This window comes from Emydura macquarii, unplaced genomic scaffold (genome assembly GCF_026122565.2).
Source record: "Emydura macquarii macquarii isolate MOO-44397 ecotype Brisbane River unplaced genomic scaffold, CSIRO-AGI_Emac_v2 contig_2205, whole genome shotgun sequence".
Lineage (NCBI taxonomy): Eukaryota > Metazoa > Chordata > Testudines > Chelidae > Emydura > Emydura macquarii.
In genome coordinates, this window is record NW_027132342.1 from 19,194,658 (window position 1) to 19,217,600 (window position 22,943).

Sequence of the window (22,943 nt, forward strand, 5' to 3'; positions counted from 1 at the left end):
TCTACAGCCAGCGTGCCCTCAACAAAAGCCCATCTGCAGCACCAGGCCCTGGGAATTGCTCAGCCAAGACAGGGGATGTTGGCCATGTCATCGTGGTTAGCCCTGCCTCGTTGAAGTGTCCTGGGGCATCTCTCACTTCAGAGTGGGCTGAAGGGACCCTGATTCAAGGCCTCCTCTGCAGAGCGATGCAGTCTGCACTCTCCCTTCAGACTGCAGTGACAAGAGTGACTATGCTCCCACAACCTTCTGGTCCACAGAGCACTCTCTGCAGAGCTGCACTGATGGACAGCAGCTGCATCCTAAGGAGAAATGGCTCCTTCCCCCTCATCTAAGATCTCCCACCCATGCCAGTTCCTGCGTTCCAACTACCTCTTTCTTCACTCTCCCACACCAGTTCCCTCCCACCTCTTTCCTGGCATCCTGCCTATTCCATTTCCCTGCCTCTATTCCCTTTCCCTGCATTCCCAGCCCTCCTAGATTCACCAGGGGCAACAGGGCTTGGAGGATGGATGTAAGGTCCCTGACAAGTTAATTCAGGGACCAGGCTGGGATCCTGGATTCAGGGCTACTGCTCTTCTAGTTGTCCTCCTCTGTCCTTGAGTGCTAAACAAGTCAGCACTGACATGGTGTATGTCACACTTCTGTACCCACCAGGCGTGCTGTATATTGACCCGCAGAATATGCCAAGTCCTCAGGGACACTCTGCTGGACCAAAGCAATTCTGACACTAAAGAAAATGGAAGCTGATTTAACTGGAGTGCTTTTTTTTAATCCTTCCTTAAGTGCCAACACCATCTGGCTCCCCTAACTCCGTCAGCTCTTCCAGTCCTGAGGCAGTTTCGCTCTTCCTAATTACTGTCATTACACAGTGGGTAGTGATTACGGACGGATGCTGATTAGAAATATCAGGAAGGCCCTGTCCCCCTACAGACTCAGCACATGGAACCAGCCAGCTTCTTCCTCCCAGCCGTTTAAGGAAGAGGAAAAAGTAAATCAGGACAGCTTGAGTTATGAATTTTGGGGGGTGGCAAGGGTTGATTCTTTAAACTTGGAGCTGGGGTAGGGGGAAACTGGTAGGTCAGACAATGAAATCTGTTAGGGACAGCTGGAGCACAAGCAAACGCATGCAGCAGTAGAGAATAAGGTTGCAATCATGGTTACATCAGGAGAGGATCAGTAGGGATCAAAGAAGAGCAATAAAGCAGTGTTTGGTGCTTAGATGCCCTGGTGATAGGCAACTTACTTAGAAATAATTTAGAAAGACAGGCAGGGGGCAAAAGAACTATCTCAAGGAGCTATGCCCTATGCCCTGAAAAAGCTTCAATTGGTATAAAATGCAGCTTAATAACACAACTCTGGGAGCACATCAGCTCAGAGCTCTGCTTGCTGCATTGGCAACACAGAATCCAGTTCAAGCTCTCTGCCCTGATATTGAAAGTTTTCCACGGGCTGGTCCTAGCTACCTGTGCATTTACCACGGGATGCTGCTACGCGGCTGGCGGCCACGTGGTTTCCGAAAGCTTCAGTGGTGCAATAAGATTGCCAGCGACGGACATCGACTAATCATCCAGCCAGACCATTGTAAGGGCCTCGGTAGGGATCGAGCTGCAAGGAAGCTATGTCCATGGGAGATTTGCCATGATGATGACCCGAGAGATCATCTCCCCTTCTGTGATCATGGGCTCCCACAACAGCTACGCTCCACAAAGAAATATGTGGAGGCTTGTACATACAAGAGATAGAACCTTCTCAGCAGCTGGGCTCTGACCATGGCACTCACTCCAGCAAGAGACAGCAGAGAACCAGTGGCACCATTTTCTCTGGGGAATGGAGAGCAGTTACCTCCCCAACTTTTCATAGGTCTATATTCTCATTATGTCTTCCTCATTTTGCCCCCTTAACCCCAACTTTGCAGGATACAATATAATTACATATGTTCTATATGCGTACACAATTTCCCCCCCACCTCCCAGAATTTTTCTGAAATGCCGCCCCAGCAAGGAGCCGGGAGGTCACCACCTTCCCAGCGAACTGCAACACTTGTGCCTTCCTCTGTGCTTTTTTTCCCTTAGTAATTTACTCAGAAACGCAACACGCGCCCCCACCCTCTCTCACGCAGCCCAGCAGCTAATCAAGCTTTCTCCTGGAGCCTGGGACGGACGAGCCAGATGTGGAAGGTGCCTAGGTGCCCGTGGTGGTGGGATGTTCTAAAGTCCTAGACAGGCAGAAAATAAAGATTTTGCCCAATGAAGTGCATAAAAGTAGGCCTGCCTGTTAGACGCCTCTGCTGTCCTGCTATGCCCAACCTGGGCTCCCACATGGCTCAGCCGAGACCCCTCCTCAACTCCAGGCTGCAGCTGCCCTTGTTTCTTTTCAGTACAGAGCCCTACTGCTAGTCACACGTGCGGTACAGCAGAGCCATCTAGTGGCACGAGGCTGTCGCCTGCCTGTTACAAACAACCCCTTCTGGCTCCCCTTTGCTACTCAGCAGAAGCTGCGTGGCTTCGCCAAGCTATTCCCTGCACCCCCTCCCACGTTTGTCTTCTAGTTGTTCTGAGGAGCTGGGGAAAGTGTGTTTAGAGACTCCTGACTGGAGGATGCTGAAGAGGGGTGTTCCTGGGTCAGTCCTAGTGCCCGATTAGCAAATGCGTGAGGGATCATGACACCTTACGCTGCTGTCTGTCTACAGTATTTTTCAGTAAATGACGCCTGGAAACAGTGTGTGACTGGGAGCAGGGTTGGTGGCTACCAACCGTGTGGTACACAGGGCAGAGCAGCTGGTGGGAAGTGGGCCTGGTTTGGGATCTAGTTTGGTCTGCAGTGCGAAGGAAGCGGCAATGGGGCAGGAGGGTCAAAACGTCTTTGGTAGGGGCCACGCAGCGATTTGGTGGTCCAGGGAGCTCAGATTGACAGAACCATGCAGCGGGGTGTGGATCGCTTGCTGGAAGGGAGTGGGAGCTATCAATGGCTGCGGGGAAGAGCAGGACACTTTGGGGCGAGTTTAGGAGTTGGGGGCTCTGGGCTCTTGTTTGAGATATCAGAGAGGTTACGTAGCTGGGCGAGGGCTGTCTCACCCATTGGGGATTAGTAGAAGGGATCAGCAGTAGGGGGAGGCTTATGGTGCTTGACAGAGGAGATAGTGGGTGAATTTGGCAGTTGGGGGCAAGGGGTGGCAGGAGGGTTTTGCAGCTGGAGGGTTGGAGAGCTTGTGGGAGATACCAGAGGACTTAGCAAAAGGGATTGGTAGCAGCACACGAGGATACTCATCGCTGGCATTCCGAGAATTAAAGAATCCTAAAATTTTAGGCCAAACAGAACAAGACCAGGGCACTGCATCGACAGATAACATGTCCCACAGCGGGATCGCAAAGTCACTACAAACCGACTGCCCCGGAGCAGCCCGCCACCGAGCGCGTGGGAGCCCAGAGGCCTGGCTTGTGAAAGAGTAACAAGGGTAAGCATTAAAATTCTTTAATGAACTCCCAGGAGAGGTAGGAAGTTAAAAACCAGTTGTGGGGTGTGTTCTGAATGGTTGGTTTCTTCTTCTGGTTGCCTTTACTGTAAAATCATAGAGATGGCATTATGTTTTACCTTAGGGTGATACGCTGGAGGAGATTTCTTGGGGCAGACAGTTGCTGTAATGTTTGCTGGCAGCTATGAGATTCCATTTTGGGGGAGGTAGACGGGCCTGATCAGCCAGAACCTCTGAAGGGTGGGACTAAGGAACTATAAAATCTACTCCAACCTTATTTCCATTTAGGAAACCAGTGTAGGAAGATGCTCTAGCCCTCACCCTCCTTGCTGGGCAGTGGCTTAATTTAGTTAGGTGCTTGCTCCAGCCCTGCAGAGTGGATTACACTTTGGGAGCTCAGTTTAGTTAGAAATCGACTCCTGCTCCAGACTCCCCAGACTGTCCGCTCAGTCTAGTCGAAGAGCTCACTCCACTTTAGAAGCTTGGTTCATCTCAGAAGCTTGCTCCAATTTGGGAGTTGACTGCGACTCCAAAACTTGTTCCAGTTTAAGGATCTTACTCCAAACTGGAGAACTGGTAGGCTTTGCTTCGGGGTTACGGTTAGATGCTTTCCTACCCTTAATGAGGACTATTGGAACGTTGTAACTCCCATTAACATACTTCCTATAAATAATTTATTTTCTATGTATTTCAACATCCTTCTGGTTTTTCCTTGCTCTCTTTCCTTCACTGCACCTGGAATCTAAGACCCTCAGCTCTCATGCTATGATTATGGTGAGACACTGACACAGGGGTGTAACATGAGGATGCAGCTGCCACAGCATCATGCTTTTATCTCACACAAGGTATGCAAACGGGTGGCTCCCTGAACTGAATGTAATGCATGGAAAATGGAGTGGGTTTTTTTTTTGTTTGTTTCACTGTGACATCAGAGATGATGAAACTTCCCCTCTGAAGGTTTGGGTTCCTCTGAACATGGGGAAGGCAAGGCTAGGTGTATTTTGTAGCTGTGTCCCCTGCAGGAGTGAGGAGGTTGTTAATATCCACCACTGGTTGTTTAGGACACTGAGATACAGTGGTATTCATTGACCCTTTCAGAAATGCTGCAACCTTGCTGATGCCTGCTACAAGGGAAGGCAATTTCACTTCTGTGCCCCCACATGTGTAGGATAAGCCTGGAACAGGAGGAGTAATTGGTGCTTAGAGCCACCCCCTTGTGCGTTCTGTCCCCTTCCAATGCAAAGGCCCTTAAGCATCCCCAGCAACATGACCCCCTGGAGCTTGCCCCACCCACATGCATCCGGAGAGATAGACTCATAGACTTTAAGGTCAGAAGGGACCGTCATGCTCATCCAGTCTAACCTCCTGCACAACGCAGGCCACAGAACCTCATCCACCCACTCCTTCAACAGACCCCCAACCTATGACTGAGTTACTGAAGTCCTCAAATCATGGTTCAAAGGCTTCAAGGTACAGAGAATCCACCAGAGAATCCACCTGCCAATCTGCCCCGGGGAAAAAAACTCTCCCTGACCCCAAACATGGCAACCAGCCAAACCCTGAGCATGTGGGTTAGACTCACCAGCCAGACACCTGGAAAGAATTCTCCGCAGTAATTCAGAACCCACCCTATCTAACATATCATCACAGGCCATTGGGCATATTTACCACAAGTAGTCAAAGACCAGTTAATTGCCAAATTAGGCTGTCCCATCATACCATCCCCTCCATAAACTTATCAAGCCAACTAGGTTTTTTGGATTTTTTGAACTTGAAGCCAGCTAGGTTTTTTACCCCCACTGCTCCTCTTGGAAGGCTGTTCCAGAGCTTCACTCCTCTGATGCTTAGAAACCTTTGTCTAATTTCAAGTCTAAACTTCCCGATGGCCAGTTTATATCCATTAGTTCTTGTGTCCACATTGGCGCTGAACTTATGACCCCTTGGAATCTGTTTCATGCCTTTCCTGGGAAAGGGAGGTGATTTCTCAGCTGTGCTATGAATAGGTCTGACATGCTTTTAAAGTGAAGGATTGTTTCAGTCCCAGCTCCTTCAGATCTGCCACTGGGGTTTTCACAGACTGTCCCCCCAGCTCTGAAAGATCTTCCCATGCAAAACAGGCAAAGTCTCCTTATGCACCCGGCAGGGAAAGTCCTTTTGGCAAGGGGAGGAAACACACGGCCTACCCAAGATGGGGAAGTGAAAACCTGCTGTGGAAAGTAAGAGAGGGGGGTAAGGCGAGTCAACCATCAACACCCCCCCCCCCAGACCCCTCACAGAGGAGAACGAGGTTCTTGTGACTTTTTTGAACCGTTAATCCAATGCTGCAGGCAAAATGCGACTGCTCTGGGGCTCAGCCCCTCTCCACAGCACCCCATCCCCTTGCACGTCATGGGAGAAGGTAACATCAGCGTTATGACTGTGACATGGCTTGTGGGAGCGGGGAATGGGCAGGGTCAAGTGACTGGAAGGGACATTGGTTCAGGAAGTGGGAGGGATGCTATATGTTAAGGATTGTGTGTGAATTTTTAGAGCCTGAGAGAGTGAAGAGTCTGGGACTGGGTGAAATGGTACAGTATTATAGTAGAGCTTATGGGACCTGGCTCAGATTGGGACCCCCAGCGCCTTAGGCACTGTATACACACGTAGTAAGAGACAATCTCTGCCCCAGAGAGCTTACAGTGTAATAGATGCGACAGACACAGGGTGGAAAAAGCGGAAGTATTATCATCCCTATTTCAGGATGGGGGAACTGAGGCAGAGGGAGACAGTGACTCTCCTGAGGAGTCTAGGGCAGAGACAGCAGCTGAATTCCACTGTCCTGAGGCATAGTGCAGTGCTTTTGCATCAAATTCATCCTTTCTTGTGACTGTAACTTGGATTTCTATAGCTAATGGCATCATGAAGGAGCTTAAAGTGCTTTACAGTCTGTACGTATAGAAATCACTCACCTGCGGTACCAGTGAAATGCAGCCACCTCAGGGTGGAACATGGCAACTGTCTGACAACACATTAGCAGCGCTACGCAGCAGTTGGGGATAGGAAGCAAAGAATGCTGCATACAGTTGAAACTGCAGGGGGGAATTTTAAGTAGGCGAGATAGAATTACCACAACTGGAATTTAGCCAGAGTATAGGCAAGCCACACACACCCTTCACGCTCCCAAGTACAGCTCTAGCAGTACACTCCACTGCAACACCCCCCATACTCCTGTCCTGGGACCCCACCCAGCTCTGCCAATGCCCCTCACTCTTGCCTTGCCCCACCTCCTGCTATTGTTGTCCGATGTTTCCAAATAGCTCTTGTCAGTGCATCTCCGTGCTGGCCTGAAGTATGTCCTATGGTTCTAGTCCTGGGCCTTGCTCACTCTAATAGTTTTGTGACATAAACAAGCAACCCTAAAGCTCTGACAATGCTGAATCCCTCAGACTTGCTTCTCTAGTGACCTAGCCCAGATCACCAGAGATGGGTGGCTGGAGCCCAGCAGCTGCGTCCCCAAGCCCTAAGCAGAGTTCACTAGCATCTCAGGCACAGCACCAGATTTCTAGCCTCGACACCAATGTGAGTTGTGTTCCCTACTGGCTTTTTGGCCACTGTTCAATGCCCAATTCTAGGTTACACTGTGCTCATGTGAACCTCTTTGAACTGGGGCGTGGGAAGGGGCATGTCTTACATGCTGTTCAAACCCTTTTCCTCTTCGTCCACACTCCTTTCTCCCCCACAGCCCAACACGATTGTATGCCTCACCTGGTGAACAAATCCTTCTATGAAGAGCTGGAATCAGAAGGTCTTGATGCTGAGGGACTAAAAGATCTGTTTCCAGGGGAGTTTCTGTAACCTCTCACATTTCAGAATGAGCCTAAAGCACATGGGAGGCAGCAAGGAGGAGACTGCTAGCTGCTGAAAATCATGACTATCCAACAGGCCATGTGTCAGGAGCTACGGGCTTGCGTTGTCTCAGCTGAGCCTGCTCAGCCCTCAGGGCAGGTAATGAGCCTGGCTGGGCTGTGGCAGAATCACCTGGCTGGCAGCAAGACGCCAACAGGTCTGTGTAAGAACAGCAGCAGTGGCAGGCTGCTGGCTGCTCTGTGCTTACACTTGCAACTGTGATCTCTCCTGTGCCTGCCTGCCTTGCTCCAGACCTGCTCCAGTCCTACTCCAGTTTGCTCCAGCCCTGCTTTCTTGCCTGACTTCTGACTCTGGCTCCTGATCCCGGCTCCGATGGGTGGCTCTGACTCCTGTTCCCTGTTCTAACCATTAGGCTGGGCTCTCGGACTCCAACAAATAAGTCCAACTGCCCATGTCCTTGGTCCCTGACACTATGTAGCCTGGGTCTAACTTCTAATAGGTAGGTGTCCACATATAACTGGCATGCATTTGGTCCTCTACATGGTGGCAGCAGAGATCTCAAGGACTAAATGTGCCGGGGAGATTGCACTCCACCCACTCTTAGAGGTGGTCTCTCTTCTCATGAGTGAGCAATATGTACAGAAAGCTGTATGGTCTATGTATGTACGGTCTACTGAGGACCGTGTGTAGGGGAAGCTTCCACTTCTGTTGGCTTCACTCTGCCAGCTCTATGGAGAGAGGACTTGCATACCAGCGCTATCAACTGGGCACTATAGTAAAAACATGGGTGTGAGGATGGAATAACCTTCTCCCCACATAAACCCGAGAAAGCTGGAAGAGCAGCCTCATGGATTGACAGCAATTTCACATTATTCTTTGATGTTACAACTTACGTCCTTTTGCCTTTCTCCCCATGCACAGGCAATGGGCAGACCCAGTCAGTCCATGCACTGAAAATAAGGAACAAAAAACATCTATAAAGAGTATTGCAGCAATGAGATTAAATTCTCCCAACTTCACTCATGAGGGAGTGTGGGGAGTTATTACTGTGTTCTTACCCATCACTGGGTCAGACAGGCAAAATAATGGGGGAAAAAAACTATTAAGAACAAGTAGGTAACTACTTTCCTCAAGAATCTAGTATGGATTGAAATGGTGCCTGCATGAACCTCTAATATTCAAAGCTGTCGAGGAAAGAATCACTCTGCTACATTTTAGAGTTGGATCGGGTGCAGCTTTAATTGTGACAAACACACAATCACATAACCATAGCTATGGGGAATACTATAGCCATAGGGAAAACCCAGGTGGCTATAGGGAAGTCAAGCAGCATGTCTGGATGCTGGGCACATGTACTTCACCTGGCTACCAGATAAAAAAGACTTATATAGGGGTTGCTTAGGTTCATTTACATGTTGATCGTATAGTAGAATTTGATTAACAGTTCAGGAAAGACAATGATATGTACAATAGGGTACACCAGATGTTTTCACCGGAAAGACCAAAGAGCTATTTGATTATACAATGTGTTTCAGGTACCCTGGCTATCACCCGAAGATGGGTGGCTACACAATACATGTTAAAATGCTAATCTGTATGGAGTAAGTTCCTATGGGGCCAGGAAGACAAGGGGGCACCTACCGATACTTATCAGAACAGAAGATGTCTGTTCACAGACTTCAAAAGGGCTAGAGTTCACAAAAGGAGTTTGCATTTAAATTGTGGTCCTGAGACATCCTGTGGGATTTTAGCATCTTTATCTCAGTCTCAGTTTGGGGCATCCTGTCAATGATTTAACCTGAGGGCTTCTATCACAGTTCAGGCTACCCAGTTTCAGGCCAGGCCTTCTATAATCAATTTCAAGCCCGGCATTCTATAATCAATTCTATGATTAATTCTTTGATTCCACAAAGCTTAGTGGCATCTCACTAGAGGGGTGTTTCACTGTGGTTTTAGGTAAGATGATGGACACCCTATCACTTGGGGCCTTTCAAGCTATATTGGACAAACCACTGAGAAATAAACAATCTTTCCTTGACACAAGATGGTCTCATCCAATAGTAAAGAGGACAGGTTACATATTCAGGGTGATCTGGATCACTCGGCATACTGTGTGCAAGCAAACAATATGCATCTTAATACAGCTAAATGTAAATGTATACTTGTGAAATCAAAGAATGTCAGCCATCCTTATATGATGGGGGACTCTATTCTGGGAAGCAGTGACTCTGAAAAAGATTTGGGGTCATGGTGAATGAGAGCTGAGCATGAGCTCCCAATGTGATGCTGCAGCCAAAAAAGCTAATGTGATTCTGGGATGCATAAACAGGCGAATCTCAAATAGGAGTACAGAAGTTGTTTTACCTTTGTATTTCGTACTGGGTGTGACTGCTGCTGGAATACTATGTCCAGTTCTGGTTTCCTCAGTTAAAGAAGGATGTTATAAATTGGAAAGGGCTCATCGAATAGCCATGAGAATAATTAGAGAATTAGAAAATATGCCTTATAGTGATAGATTCAAGGAGCTCAATCTATTTAGCTTAACAAAGAGAAGGTTAAGGGGTAACTTGAATGCAGCCTATAATTTACCTACATGGGAGAACAAATATTTAATAATGGGCTCTTCCTTCTAGCAGAGAAAGATATAACATGATCCAGTGGCTGTAAGTTAGACAAATTCAGACTGGAAGTGAGGCATAATTTTTTACCAGTGAGAGTAATTAACCATTGGAACAATTTACCAAGGGTCATGGTGGATTCTCCATCACTGATAATTTTTAAATCAAGATTGGACATTTTCTAAAAGATCTGCTCTAGGAATTATTTTGGGGGAGATCTATGGCCTGTGTCAGGAGATCAGACTAGAGATCACAAAGATCCCTTCTGGCCTTGGAATTTATGAATAGGCCTTTTCCATCTCTACCTCTTAGGATTTTTTAAAACTTCTTTCCTTTAAGAGATGGTCCTGTCTCTACATCAGCAATTCTCAACCTGGCCATCACAGGCAGTTGTCAGAAAGGAAATGGGAGGGAGAAGATATTTTGCAACCCTACCTCTTTTCTTTCTCCACTTTTCCCGTGAAGCAGATTTACTCTGTCACTAAGGACCAGTCTCTCTTCCAAATGCTAGGAATGCCCCAGAAACCATTTGGTTTATTTCAACAGTGCTTCTCTTGAAACCATTATAGAAAGTGGTGCAAAGGATTCTGGGATAGCATCTGAAAAGGCTCTGTTGTGAATGACAGCAACTGGAGGTCTTAGGACACAAAGATTAAGCACCTCTGTTTCATGATGAGGGGGTTGTCCCTTCAGAGGTTGTCACTGCTGCCCCTGGGTGGGCTACAGTAACTACGGTTGAGTGACACGAAGATTGTCTGGGTGCTTCATGCCAATGCTTCCACAGCCTTTCCAGACTGAAGCAATGAAATGCTGAAGGTACGTCTACACTTAGGGTGGCATGTAGATTACAGACACTGCATGCCCAGCTAGCATGGGTTTAAACAGCAGTGTTGACAGTGAGGCACGACTTAGGTGAGTAAAGCATAGTGGCCTGCACATCTGAACGCTAGATTATGTACCCTACACATCTCTCCACACACCCAACCAGTGCCTCTCACATCTACACTGCTATTTTTTTGCAGTGTAGTGTCCTGTTGTCTTCCCACTGCCAGAGACTTCAACTGTCATAATGAAAAGCACTGGTCATGGGGAAAGACTCTGGCAGGGGGAAGGCAGCAGGGAAAGGTTCTGGCAGCTCTCCACTGTAGCTAGACACCACAATAACAATTGTGGCTGCAGCCTGTCTTGCACTGCGACCTGTAGCTACACATACCCCACACGCTGCCTTAGACAAGCAATTGAATGTGGGCCTCTCAGAAAGAAGCTGTTCAGCACTTTGTCCGGTTTCTGCAACTTTCCCTGCCATGAGGCAAGGAGAGACTGGGAATTGAATCTGGGCACCTGCATACCCACGTTAAGCACTGACCTTTATGCCACCAGTCAGATTAAGCTGCATTTTAGTTAACACGCTTTGCTGTCTTATTCTGTTAGGACTGCTGTGAGCGAGTCTGAGACACCAGTTGAAGCAAATAGTTCTAGCTTTTGTTTCCTGTAGCAGTTTCTGCAATTCTCTGTAAGAACTATTCTGGATTAAAGTCATTTTTATTTCAGAACAGAGTGTCCACATAAGGAGTTATTCATGAATAGCTATGCTGGTCAGTTTCCCCATGTAGACAAACCCTTAAAGAAACATCTGTTATAAGGTAAATATTCCCTGTCGCCCTCCCATCACTCTGAAAATGTCAATTATTATAATTACTGTTGTCATGACATACGTTGTATTTCTTGAAGAAACATGAACCAAAGCAGCGTTGGCCAATGGGACCTGCACACACATCCAAGGCGCCTGGGAGAGCAATAGTCCCAATTCTCTGTCCATGGTCCTGTCTGATTCCAGGGCCAGTTGGTGACAGCAGAGATTTCCTTCCCTCACTCTCTGCTTGGGGAAGATGCATTTCAGCTCCACCTCCTGGCTTTCCAGGTCCCTGCAAGGGACTTCACAGAGCTGCACAGTCTTGCAAACAGATAGTGGGGGTTTGCCACAGTGAAGGGGTCGCAGGAAAAAGGTGTGTGGGGTGTGTGTACTTCAGGCTGTCAGAAGCTTGGAGGACTTGATCATAAATTGAACAGAAGCTGGATGGGGTCCAGCCTATGCTGCTTTACACAGGGCCCCACAGAATGTAGGACTGGGCCAGCACTAAGGGCCCAACCCCGTTCCCATTGAAGCGAATGGCAAAACTTGCATTGATTTCAATTGTGCAAGATCAGGCCCCAAAGAACCTCCCACCTTCCATTTAAACTTTCACTCTGCATTCTTCCTTTTTACCCCATCCACTTCCCCAGTCACTCACTTTTCCCAGGACTCTCTCTCCACCCCCACACAACACGACACACCCCCTTTAAAATATGGTTGCTAGTCCACCAGTGCCTGGTGGCACAGCAATCATGCAAACTGGTATGTTGGCTCTGAACAATCACTTTTCCTCATATGCCATATCTGCCCTAGCTTCTCCAGCTACAGACCTCATGGACCAGGGACAATACAATTGACTCAGGTTTCCTGCACTGGTTAGAGGCATAAAAGGGACTTCTTGGCATGTGAAAGGAAATATAAAAGGCAAAAGGCATAGGAGGCTGACCTCGCTTAAGGCAAAAGTCAAGTTCTGATTCAAGTCCTTTCCACGCAACATCTTATCCATGCAAATGAAGGGATTTTGTCACCGTCAGTGGGCAACCAGCTAGTGCCATCCCCATTTTGCCAGCTGTCATGGTCTCTCCTCAGTGGTACCGTTCTTCTGAATAGTTTTTGTGGTCACCAGGACAGTGGCCCCTAACTCAGTTGCCGGTAGTGGAAAGCCATGGTCACGTTCTTCATTGCCGGCAGATAGAGCTGAGAGCTCAATGACATCACTTCCTGCCCCACCTTGGAAGACTAGCTTCCTCTTTGAGAAATCTCCTCTTCCTGCTGACCCAGCATGCTTCAGGGCGCCATTCAGGTGTGGACAGGTGGCCATTACGAGATCTTCTTCTGGCAGCTTCGGTCCCTTCCAAGCCTGGCTTTCACAGGAAACAACACAATGCAAGTTTTCTACAGGGAAAAAAAAAACCTGATTAATAATTTGCATGTTGATGAGTTCCAGAGGGGTAGCCATGTTAGTCTGTTTTTAGCAAAACAGCGAGAGTCCTGTGGCACCTTAAAGACTAACACATTTATTTGGGCATAAGCTTTCGTGGGTGCCACAGAACTCTCATTGTTCTGATTATTAATGCACAAGCTATAGGGCAGGGTGGGTCTATATAACTCAGGGCACAGAGCTACTTGCCATGGCATCACCCAACAGGAGCACATGCAAGATGGAGGTGGGGTGCTGCCAGGAGAGGATTAAAGGGCCAGTGGATGTCACCAGTGGGCCCTCCCCCTATTATGAGCAGGTGGCCCCAACAACCATTCAGCTATCAGATCCCCTCCCCACCCTCAAGACAAGCACCTCAACCTTCACTCCAGCTGCCAAACTATTCTTGTGCTTCCAGTGACAAATGGGAGATGCGTGCCAAGCTGGAGTTCTGCCTTTCCTCCCCATCCCGCCTCCTTGGAACCATGTCTGCATTAGCCACATCACACTGACTGTTCCCCTCCCAACCTGTTGAAGAACACCTTGCAGCCATGCTCAGAAGAGAGTCACGCGACTGCTGAGCAGGCAGCACTTGAGGTAACTTACCCCAAAGTTTTGAACTGAGCTAGCCTGGATTAGGGCAGGCTCAATCAGTTATATGCCACTGTGGACACATCACACTGGCACAGCTGGCGCTCTGTGAGCTATGCTGCCTTCTCTAATGCAGAGAAAGCCTCTGCCCTAGCTACTAGCTCTAGCTACTAGCTCTGCTGGCTGCAAACCTCTGGGGCATCACTGAGGGGCACAGGGGAGCATGTCGGAGGGGAGGAGCTACTGTGGGAGACTATGCAGGGACAGAGATTGCCGTTTCAGCTAGCAATATACCCAGTTGGGTTGCTGGCATAGGATCTGCAGAGCAGGGAGGGTGCATTTGGGGGAAGAGTGGAAAGGGGGGAAAGTAGGTGGGGCCGTGGAGAACATTTCTGGGGGAAGGGCAGTAGGCTGAGTTCACAAGGCATTTCACAACAGCATTTCTTGGTTTGTTTACTTGTGACACAATAGCTTCTGAACACCACATCTGAACAAGGCCAACATGTCAGGGAATGTTCAGGGCCGCAGTGGCCAGAGCCCTATCGATTCTGGGGATGATCAGAACATCAAATGAGGGACAATGGGGAACACTTGGAGCTTCTGTCACCTCTTGATAGCCCCCACTACCATCTTGCAGCAGAACAAGACCCCTGCTCATCCTCCCAACAGAATTTAACATCCCGACACCCTGAATACAGAAGAGACATAATTGCTCCCCTGTGGCGTGGATCGTCAGCCAGCAGGGGTAGCCAGAGGGAGAGGAGAGAAAAGGAAGCTTCATTCATCCCTTCCTCCTTCCTAATGTCCTGCCTCCTCAAAGCTGCTCCAGCTGAGGGAGAGAGGGCACTGCCATCCAACCCTCCCTTCCAGTGGATGAGGGAGGGAAGACAGGTGCTTTGTGGAGGGAGAGAAGAGGGAGGAGACACACAGAGCCCCTGGCATGGTGTGCAGAATGGAGCTTGCTGTGGGAAGAGGGAGAAATGGGGGGAAACAGAGCCCCTGGCGTGGCAGGGAGAGGGGGGACCCTGCTTTGGGGGGAGGGAAAAGGGGCCATGGGGGCACACAGAACCTCTGGTGGATGAGGGGAGACAGCACGAGGGCAAATGGGGCACACATAGCCCCTAACAGGGGGCAGGTTAAGGGGAGTTGCAGGGAGTACCTGAAACAGAGGGGGATGGGAAGGTGGCACACTGGGAGTTTGAGGGGGGAATGGAGGGATGTAAGGGAGCCCCTGGTAGGTGAAATGAGCTCGGTCTACACAAGCTACAAGGTGTGTGACCCCTCCTACTAATGGGGGTTTTGATGAAGGGGTGAAATGGGACCATCAGCCATCACACTAAGAGACTTCCCCAACTGAGGGAGCTGTCATCTGTCAAAGCTGAACCAGTTTAAGGCAGCCTGAGTGTGGACACAAGAGCAAACCTTCCACCAATCCATACCAATATGGTGGTGGAACAATCAATTACTTTACCCTGACTGATCTCTCCAGGGCAGACGAGTCCTAATGGATATGTCTACACTGTAATTAAAAACCCACTTTGGGATGATGGGGCTTGGGCTAAGGAGCTATTCTGCTGCGGTTTAGATATTCAGGCTCGGGCTAACTTGCACTTAAAGAGTCAAAGCCGAGTCAGCTGGCACAGTCATGAAGCTGCATCGGTGGGCAGCTGCCCCCAGGGATGGCTTCACTATGACATTCATAGGGAATTTCCCCCTTCTTCCCCCCACCCCTGCTGCTCAGAAACTTTAGAAGCAGAAGGGTGAAAAGAACAGGAAAGCACATCTTACCCCCTCCCCGGAAACCTCTGACGTGCTCAGAGAGACATGAAATTATGCATGACGGTTTCTGACTGAGAAGAGAGGGTGGGGTTGAGTCAGGGCGGAGGCACAAGCTCCCATGAGAAAAGAGATGTGGCCACACCTAACCCAACAGTGGCTCTGCCTTTCGATTAGGGAGCATGACCCTTGAAGGATGAAGGCAGCCCTGGCTTTCAATTAGGGAGAACAGACCCTTTGTGGCTGGTATGGAAGGGAGGGAAGTGCAACAGTTCTGCTATAGTCTGTTTAAAGCTCGACTCTTCTAAGTGCTTTAAATTCTACATAGTTACACAGATTGCCTTGAAATCTGGTGTGCATCATGGGGCCACAGGGTTCTGTTAGTTACCCAAATTCACAGCCATTTGAGCCAAGTGTTCCCAAGATACAGCCCCAGAAAAACAGCTTTTCTTAAAGTTGAGAGATTCTGGCAACTTTTTTCTCATGGATAGAGATCAAACCAGGGCTCACATCATCTCACCAGGGTCTCCAATGTTTGGGTTACCCCAACAGAGAGCGTGGCACCCATTAGCCCTTTGAAGGAAGTCAAATTAAAATGTTGTTTTAAACAGATTTTGCTTTTCCTGTTAGACTTGTCCCACATCTCCTGGGTTTGTCCCTGAGCCTAACCGATTACACTGAGCATGCAGACAGAGGCGTTCACAGGATTGGTAGCCTTCAAAGTTTCACTGGATAGTCAAAAGGGATAAACAGTAAACCTTTGAAGATGACCCACCCAGCCCATGAGAGAGACAAGGAGGGAGAGGTAACATCTTTTATTGGAGCAGCTTCTGTTGATGAGAGAGATGAGCTTTCGAACTTACACAGAGCTCTTCTTCACACACGCACCCAGCCTGTGTCAGTTTAGGCCCTACACTGGGCTGAAATCTGGGAAAGGTTGGGAGGTGAATTGCTGAAATCTGTCTGTCACGGTTTTCTTTTATTTTGGGGGAATGTAACTGATATATTTTTGATAGGAATAAAAACATTAGACACATAAATGCTTGCTGGCAGGGGAGTGGCATTATAGGAGGTGGAGGAGTGAGGTGAATGGGGTGAGAGGGTTTGGGGGCTGCACTGAGGGAAGGGGATGAATGAAAGGGAAGGTGAGGGCTTGGGGGTTTGAGGGAGGGACACTGGGAAGAGGGCATGGGGGGAACCAGCACGGAGTTTGTGGGAGAATAGGGGCACAGACTCCTGTCAGCCCCACATTCTTTCTTTCTTTGTATGTGTGCCAGGATATGGGGGGAGGGGTAGGAGTCTGAGACCCCCATGTGAGCTGGGATTTGGTGCTTCCTGCCTCCCAGTGGTGTCTTAGACCTGCCCCTTACCACTCTGTGTGCCAGGATCTGGGAGCGGGCGTCCTACCCATCTATGGTGGTCTTATCCCCCATGTAAGCCAGGTGCTGGGGGGCCCTCTGTTGAAGGGTCTAAACCCCTCTTCTCCCCCCATGAGTCAGTATGCAGGGAGCTTAGAACAGGCATGCTTGGAGCATGTTCCTAAACACACTGCTGAGAATGGGTATGCTTGATACATACCAGAAACTCCCTGGCAGGGGGAAAGGGAACATCTATTGCCATGGAGCAGTTCACGTGTCTGAGAACTATGTTTCAGGCTGTATTCATCCCTACTGAGTATTCTCTTTCATCTGAGAACATCTGAGTAAGATGAATGGACTACTTGACAACTCTCTGAGCCTGCAACTTTGAAGTTTGAAACCTACCCTGAGCAGAAATCTGAGACTAAACAGTAAACATGTGGGGAAAATCTGCCTCTCAAGTTTTGTTATGTTTTTGAAGCAATGTGATCTGAGTACAGCAGAATATTCAGGAGGTGATGAAACTATATTTGAAAAGCAAATAAATTATAAATGCAAATACTCCCTGGGAGGGGAGGGAAGCGGTGGAGGAGGGGTGGGAGAGTAGGTGGTAATGGGGACGGGGGATGGGGGCATTGGGTCTGCAGTGACGGATGGGGGTATTATTGGGAGGGGCATCAATGGGGAAGTGTAATGGGGGGGGAAAGACAGCAGCAATAGGGAGTAGTGGAGGAAGTTGGGGTGAGGGGGCCTGTCAGCCCTGAATTCTCCCCTTCTGTATGTGTGCTGGGATCTGAGGGAGCCCTGCCCCTCTCCCTGCCTGCTGTGGGTCCTGGGATTTGGGGGATCCTGATCCTGTGAGGGTCTGAGCCCCTCTCCCTGTGACTGGGATGGGGAGAATGAGGGTAACAGATTTAAACAGCTGAAATCCAGAAAATGAATAGTTAAGAAACACATCACCTCTCTGTGGGGTGGAGGGTTGGCCAGAGTGGGGGCAGGGGGGAGAAGGCAGGGGCAGACTGGCTAGGCCTAGGGCATGGCTGGGGCAGGAGTCCCAGCTGGGAGTGAGGGGCCCAGCTCAGTGTGTGCGGCCCTCTGCTGTGACACATGTGCATAGCCTATGGTGGGAGACAGCAAGGAGCAACTTCTTCCCTGTTAATGGTGTAATGGGATAAGAAGGGGTTGAGTGTAGAGTGGACAATTTGAGTTGGACGTATTCCTAGAGCTTTCATCACATGGCATAATCTTTAACTGAAGATTAATCTTTAATTCCTGGAGACACCAAGACAATCCTGGAGGGTTGGCAACCCTAGCTGGGAGGCAGAGAAGGAGACACAGACCAGTCTGCTGTCCCACGCTTAGTTACTGTAACAATCATGCAGTAAAACTGTCAAGGTTTTGGGACATAGACCATGGATGAGATTTCTCTCACCAGCCCTGTTAGCAGCCACACATGGCAAATGTTATCCCTGTTCCACTGTAACACAGTGTGCAGGAGGAGGGAGGAGCACTGAGAAATCACATAGCAACCAGGTGGCCTAGTCCAGGGTTTCTCAACCCATGAGCTGGGACCCAAAACTGGGTCACCAGAGTGTTTCAGAAGGTCACGTGGCAGCTCCTGTCCATTGGGGCTGGCTGGGCTCGCCCCCCTGCTCCAGGCACTGCAACCTCTGGGGTCCCAGCGCCCCTCAGGCTTGGCCCAGCCGTCATGATGACAGGAGTCTGGGTAGGCCAAATCTGAGTGAGTGGCACTGCAAACCCATGAACCAGGTCACAACTCCACTCACACAAATTTGGTCCAGTCAGGGGGGTGGGACCAAACCTGAGCTGTGCTGCAACCCCGGGGGTTGCGCGGCCTGGAGCAGAAAGCAAAGATCAACCAGCCAAACAGCCCAGAAAATGCCACTATGGGTCCTGCCTGGCACTCACCCCAACCCCCTTGGAGGGCAGGACCTGACCAAAACCACCCCAGGTCCTCCACCGCCAGACTATTTACTGGGTTGCGACAAGCCATAAACATTTACAAATGGATCCTGACCCAAAAAGGTTGAAAACCACTGGGCTAGTGGGAACACCACTGCGCTTAGACTGCTCCTAGCTCTGCCTGCTGGGTGACCTTGGGCAAATCAGTTTCCCATCTGTAAAATAGGGATAATGATGTGAAGTTCTCTGAGAGCTACTGATGAAAAGCACTAGATAAAAGCTAGGTCCTTTGATTATTACCTAGCCACAGTAGCATATCAACTGCAAACTTAGGTGAGACCGACACCTGTCTAAATGGCCACTACTCCTACCAACACACATTTCTCTTTCTGTTTAAAAATCTAGGAAATTAAATGGGAAAAAAATGTTACCCCAGAGTTAAGGTTGTGTGGTGATAGCGCGTGCCCTTCCAAATTGTTGAGTTCAGCAAAACTCAGACTTGAGAAAACCAGGAAATAGAGTTAAGGTAAATGCTCACACAATCTTATCTCTGCCCTGTTTGAGTAATGCCGCAATACAACCATAACACACACACATTTGTGCTCTGACTTTTTACTGTAACGGACAGGTGCTACCTGCATCTGCCCTGTGCTCAAACCTGGAGCCTACTCCCCTGACCAAATACCACACTTGTAAAATTTAACAACCACTCCATACCCTTCTACAACTCCTTCACACTTGCACACAGGAGACCATGCAAACCCAGACTTTTCCCTACCCATCATTAAATCCACCAACAGCTCTCATATCTCGCCTCACTCCTAATGATACCCAGGGCAAGAAGATACCAGTGTCCTGCTACTGACATGACCTATGCAATGCTGTGCTGAAATGATGCTGAATGGATCCTCAAGGTACATATGCATCTTTTTCCTTTAATCACACATACGGGGGGACTCAGACCCAGGTCTCTTCATATCACAATCACAGCTCTTCCAAGTTGCTCCAATTTATTCCTTCACCATTTAGTACGGCTCCACCTAGCACAGTGAATGCAGCTGGATTGCATGCAGATAGTTCCCAGTGGCTATTGCCAGCTCCAAGGGGACAGAATTAAGGAAGTGTGGGTGTTTACCATAACTCTATATTTTGGGGTTTTCAGAAGTTTGAGTTTTGCTGAGTTCTATGTTCTGGACTGGCATGAGCTATCACCAGGCAATCATCTGTGTTAATGAACTTTTTGCCATTTAATTATTATTTAAGTATTACAAGCACAACTTTGCAAGCATGAACAATTGGGTGTACCTTTCTAGCTTGTGGAAAAATTCCACGGGATTGAATAGAAAATGGTAGCTTCTTTACAGATGTTATAAACCAGCTTATAAAATATAATAGAGAACTATAGCTCTGCTGCCAAATTCTTCAAAGCAACTAAAAAAACCTATAAAAGGGATCTCATTCTCTGTTCAGCGATGTAGGTTTTTGGACTAAATCCTGTAGAGCCCTACTGCATTACTACAGAACTTTTCCCCCAAACAGTTGTGCTCTTTAGCCTGCAAGCAAATGTGTTTTGTGCATTGTATTCATTTGTACAACCACTGTGAGCATCTATCACCTATGTGTACAGATGGACACACTAAAATTAAGCCAGGAGTGGGGCAAGTGTTTATGTCCATAAAGCTTCATGTGCTCAAATGGAGCTGAGGTGAGGCCACTTGGAGAATTTCACTCCATTTTGTTTTTCTTGAGAGCTTTGGCAGAAGCTAGTGGGGCCTCTGGAGAAGAGCTGGGACAGTATTTTGGCCTATCTCATCTCACTTGGAGCCCTGGAAGGCCTTGCTGCCTTAAAAACACTAAAGGAGCTCAATCATTTTAGTTTATAGAAGAGAGGGTTAAGAGCTGATTTAATCACGGCCTGGAGTGCCTACAGAGGAAGAAGGTATCTGATGCTAGAGGACTCTTTAATCTAGCAGAAAAAGGCATAATGAGAGCCAGTGGCTGGAAGTTGAAGTCGGTAGAGTCCAAACTGGAAATAAGACACACTCTTTTAGGCGATTGATAATTGGAACACATTATCAAGTGATGTGGTAAATTCTCCATCACTTAGTCTTAAAATCAAGCCTAAATGTCTAGCAAAAAGGTGTGCTCAAGTTCAGCTACATGTGGTGGGGCTTGATGAAGAAATCACTGGGTGAAATTCTATGGCCTGTGGTATGGAGTCAGACTAGATGATCCAATGATCCCTTCTGCCCTTAAAATCTATGAAACAAAGACACCTACCCTTGGACTTTTCATCAGGTCTCCCACTCTTCCTCCTCCACCGCTTCCTCACTTTACAGGTCAGCAATCCCCAGAGTGCAACCAGTGCCAGGACTAGCCCTACTAAAGCCGGGATCCCAAAGATCAAACCTGGGCCAGGCAGGTCCACTTTAGTAGGTGCTGATGCTTGGGTTGAAGCGGGGGCCACACTAGTGTGGTATGCTGCGGAGAGAAACAAAGCAAGGTAGGCAATGGTCAGCCTGAGGGGAGCTACTGTGCAGACCTGAGGACAGCAATGCCACCCACAGTACTTTGGGTGGTCTCAGCTTTGTGCTCCGGGGTTGGGGAGTTTAAACACAGTGGATAATCCCAACATTTTCATCACATGTGGGGCAAACTCCCTCGCCAATTGTAATTCGCAACATCTGCCTATTCTGCCCCCTCTTACACAGTGAAGTGATAGTTCAAGTCCCCCACCTTCTCTCTACTAAAGGGTCCTCATCTTATCCGTAGTGTGGGTGGGGCACCTCTCATATAGCCTGTCTTTTCCATCGCTGTGGTGGGCTGAGATCTCTATCTCTTTCCCTAGCTGTTGGGGTCACATTCATCTTTCTGTCACTCCCTCCTCCCCTTCCCTGGCTGCAGGTGGTTGTCCCACTCCACCCTTTTTCTTTTCCCCACTCCGCTTGGAATGAAACTCCTCTGCCTCTCTTAATTCTCCGTCCCTGGGTAAGGGCCCCATTCCCCTTCTGTCTCTCATTTCTGCAGGCCCGGGAATCTTTCCCTCCAATGGGGGCCTGATCCTCCACCAGGGAACACAAGCTGCCGTTCTCCTCTTACTTGTCTCCTCCTCGACGGCTCCATGCAGTTCTGTGCAGCTCACACATCCCTGAGTCAAGATGTCGAAGCACTGGCGATAGAGGCAGGGAGGGTGCGCATCTGTGCGTCTGTCTGAGCTTCCCCGCGGCATGTCCGAGTCAGATTCCAAATTACTTTACTGAATGGAGAGTTAGACAAATGTTGCCCAAGTGTGTATTCACAGATCCCCAGGGCCTGTGTCAGAGGGAGATACGGTCTGTCAAGCAGTGTCTGTCCCTTGGGGTCTCCTGCTCTCTGCACTTCCTCCAGGGCAGCCTTTTAACAGATGGAGGAGAAGAAACGTATTGAAGGCATCAGCCAGGCCTGCCCCCGCAACGCCTCCACCCTCAGCCCGTTCCCCTCCCCTTGCCTGCCCATGCAACACCCCCTCAGCCCATCTCCCTCCCCCAGCCTGGCCGCCTACCTCCTCCATATCCCACGGGAACCACCACACCCGATCTGACTAGTTGTCCTTCTAGTCCAATATCCTGCCTCCTGCCACACCAGAGCCAACCACTAGTCCATCATGCAGTCTATCCTCCAGGGAGGAGCATTGCTTTGTAGAAGGAATCCAAGTAAGTGAAAGCCACACTTAAAACTCTTTCTCAGTCACTGCCCAGTAGCCCCATCCCTCTTGTCGTTTCGCTTCCCTTTTCACTCACTACATCTAATCTCTTTCACCGCCACTTTGGTTTTGGTTTGAAGGCCTCAGCTGCACCCTGTTCTCTTTCTGCCATTCTCCCTTCTTTATCTCACTTTGAAGGGATTCCTTTTCCTATCCAGGGCTTGTTTGCTTCCAATTACGGCACGCGAGATCCCATGTTGGGATCGGAGCTGTGGTTCCTGGGTTTATGACTCCATTTCTCAGCACAAGTATCAGCAAAACTAGAACTCTCCTCATGGGTCTGTGCTTAACAAACACCTCCCTGCACCCCCCACGTAGTTCTGATCTTCTGAGCCGCAGGTGTGTCTGAACATGGTGGAATAATCCTCAGTGTTGTATTTGGTCATGTTAAACAAATTATTTTTTTTTGCTTCCTTTTTGCTGCTAATCTGCCTATGCATTTCTCCAGGGTACCAGAGCACCTCCATTTCTGTTAATTTGAACTTGCAACTCCTCTTGCCATGCCAGTTTTGGTCTTCTCCCCACAGCTCTGCCAGTGCACCTGCAGCATCCTCTGTTCCTCCT

At 48.9% G+C, this 22,943-nt stretch overlaps 1 protein-coding gene across 1 annotated transcript; it reads right to left on the minus strand.

Annotated features, from left to right (window-relative positions):
• Positions 1 to 12,641: 12,641 nt before the first annotated feature.
• On the minus strand, positions 12,642 to 21,866 carry TNFRSF13C (TNF receptor superfamily member 13C). The gene is made up of 3 exons (XM_067558955.1): positions 21,737 to 21,866; positions 20,918 to 21,118; positions 12,642 to 12,964 (listed from the first exon to the last, which is right to left on the minus strand). The coding sequence occupies exons 1-3, from the start codon at positions 21,864 to 21,866 to the stop codon at positions 12,642 to 12,644; spliced, it is 654 nt and encodes a 217-aa protein (XP_067415056.1).
• Between the last annotated feature and the right edge of the window lie 1,077 nt (positions 21,867 to 22,943).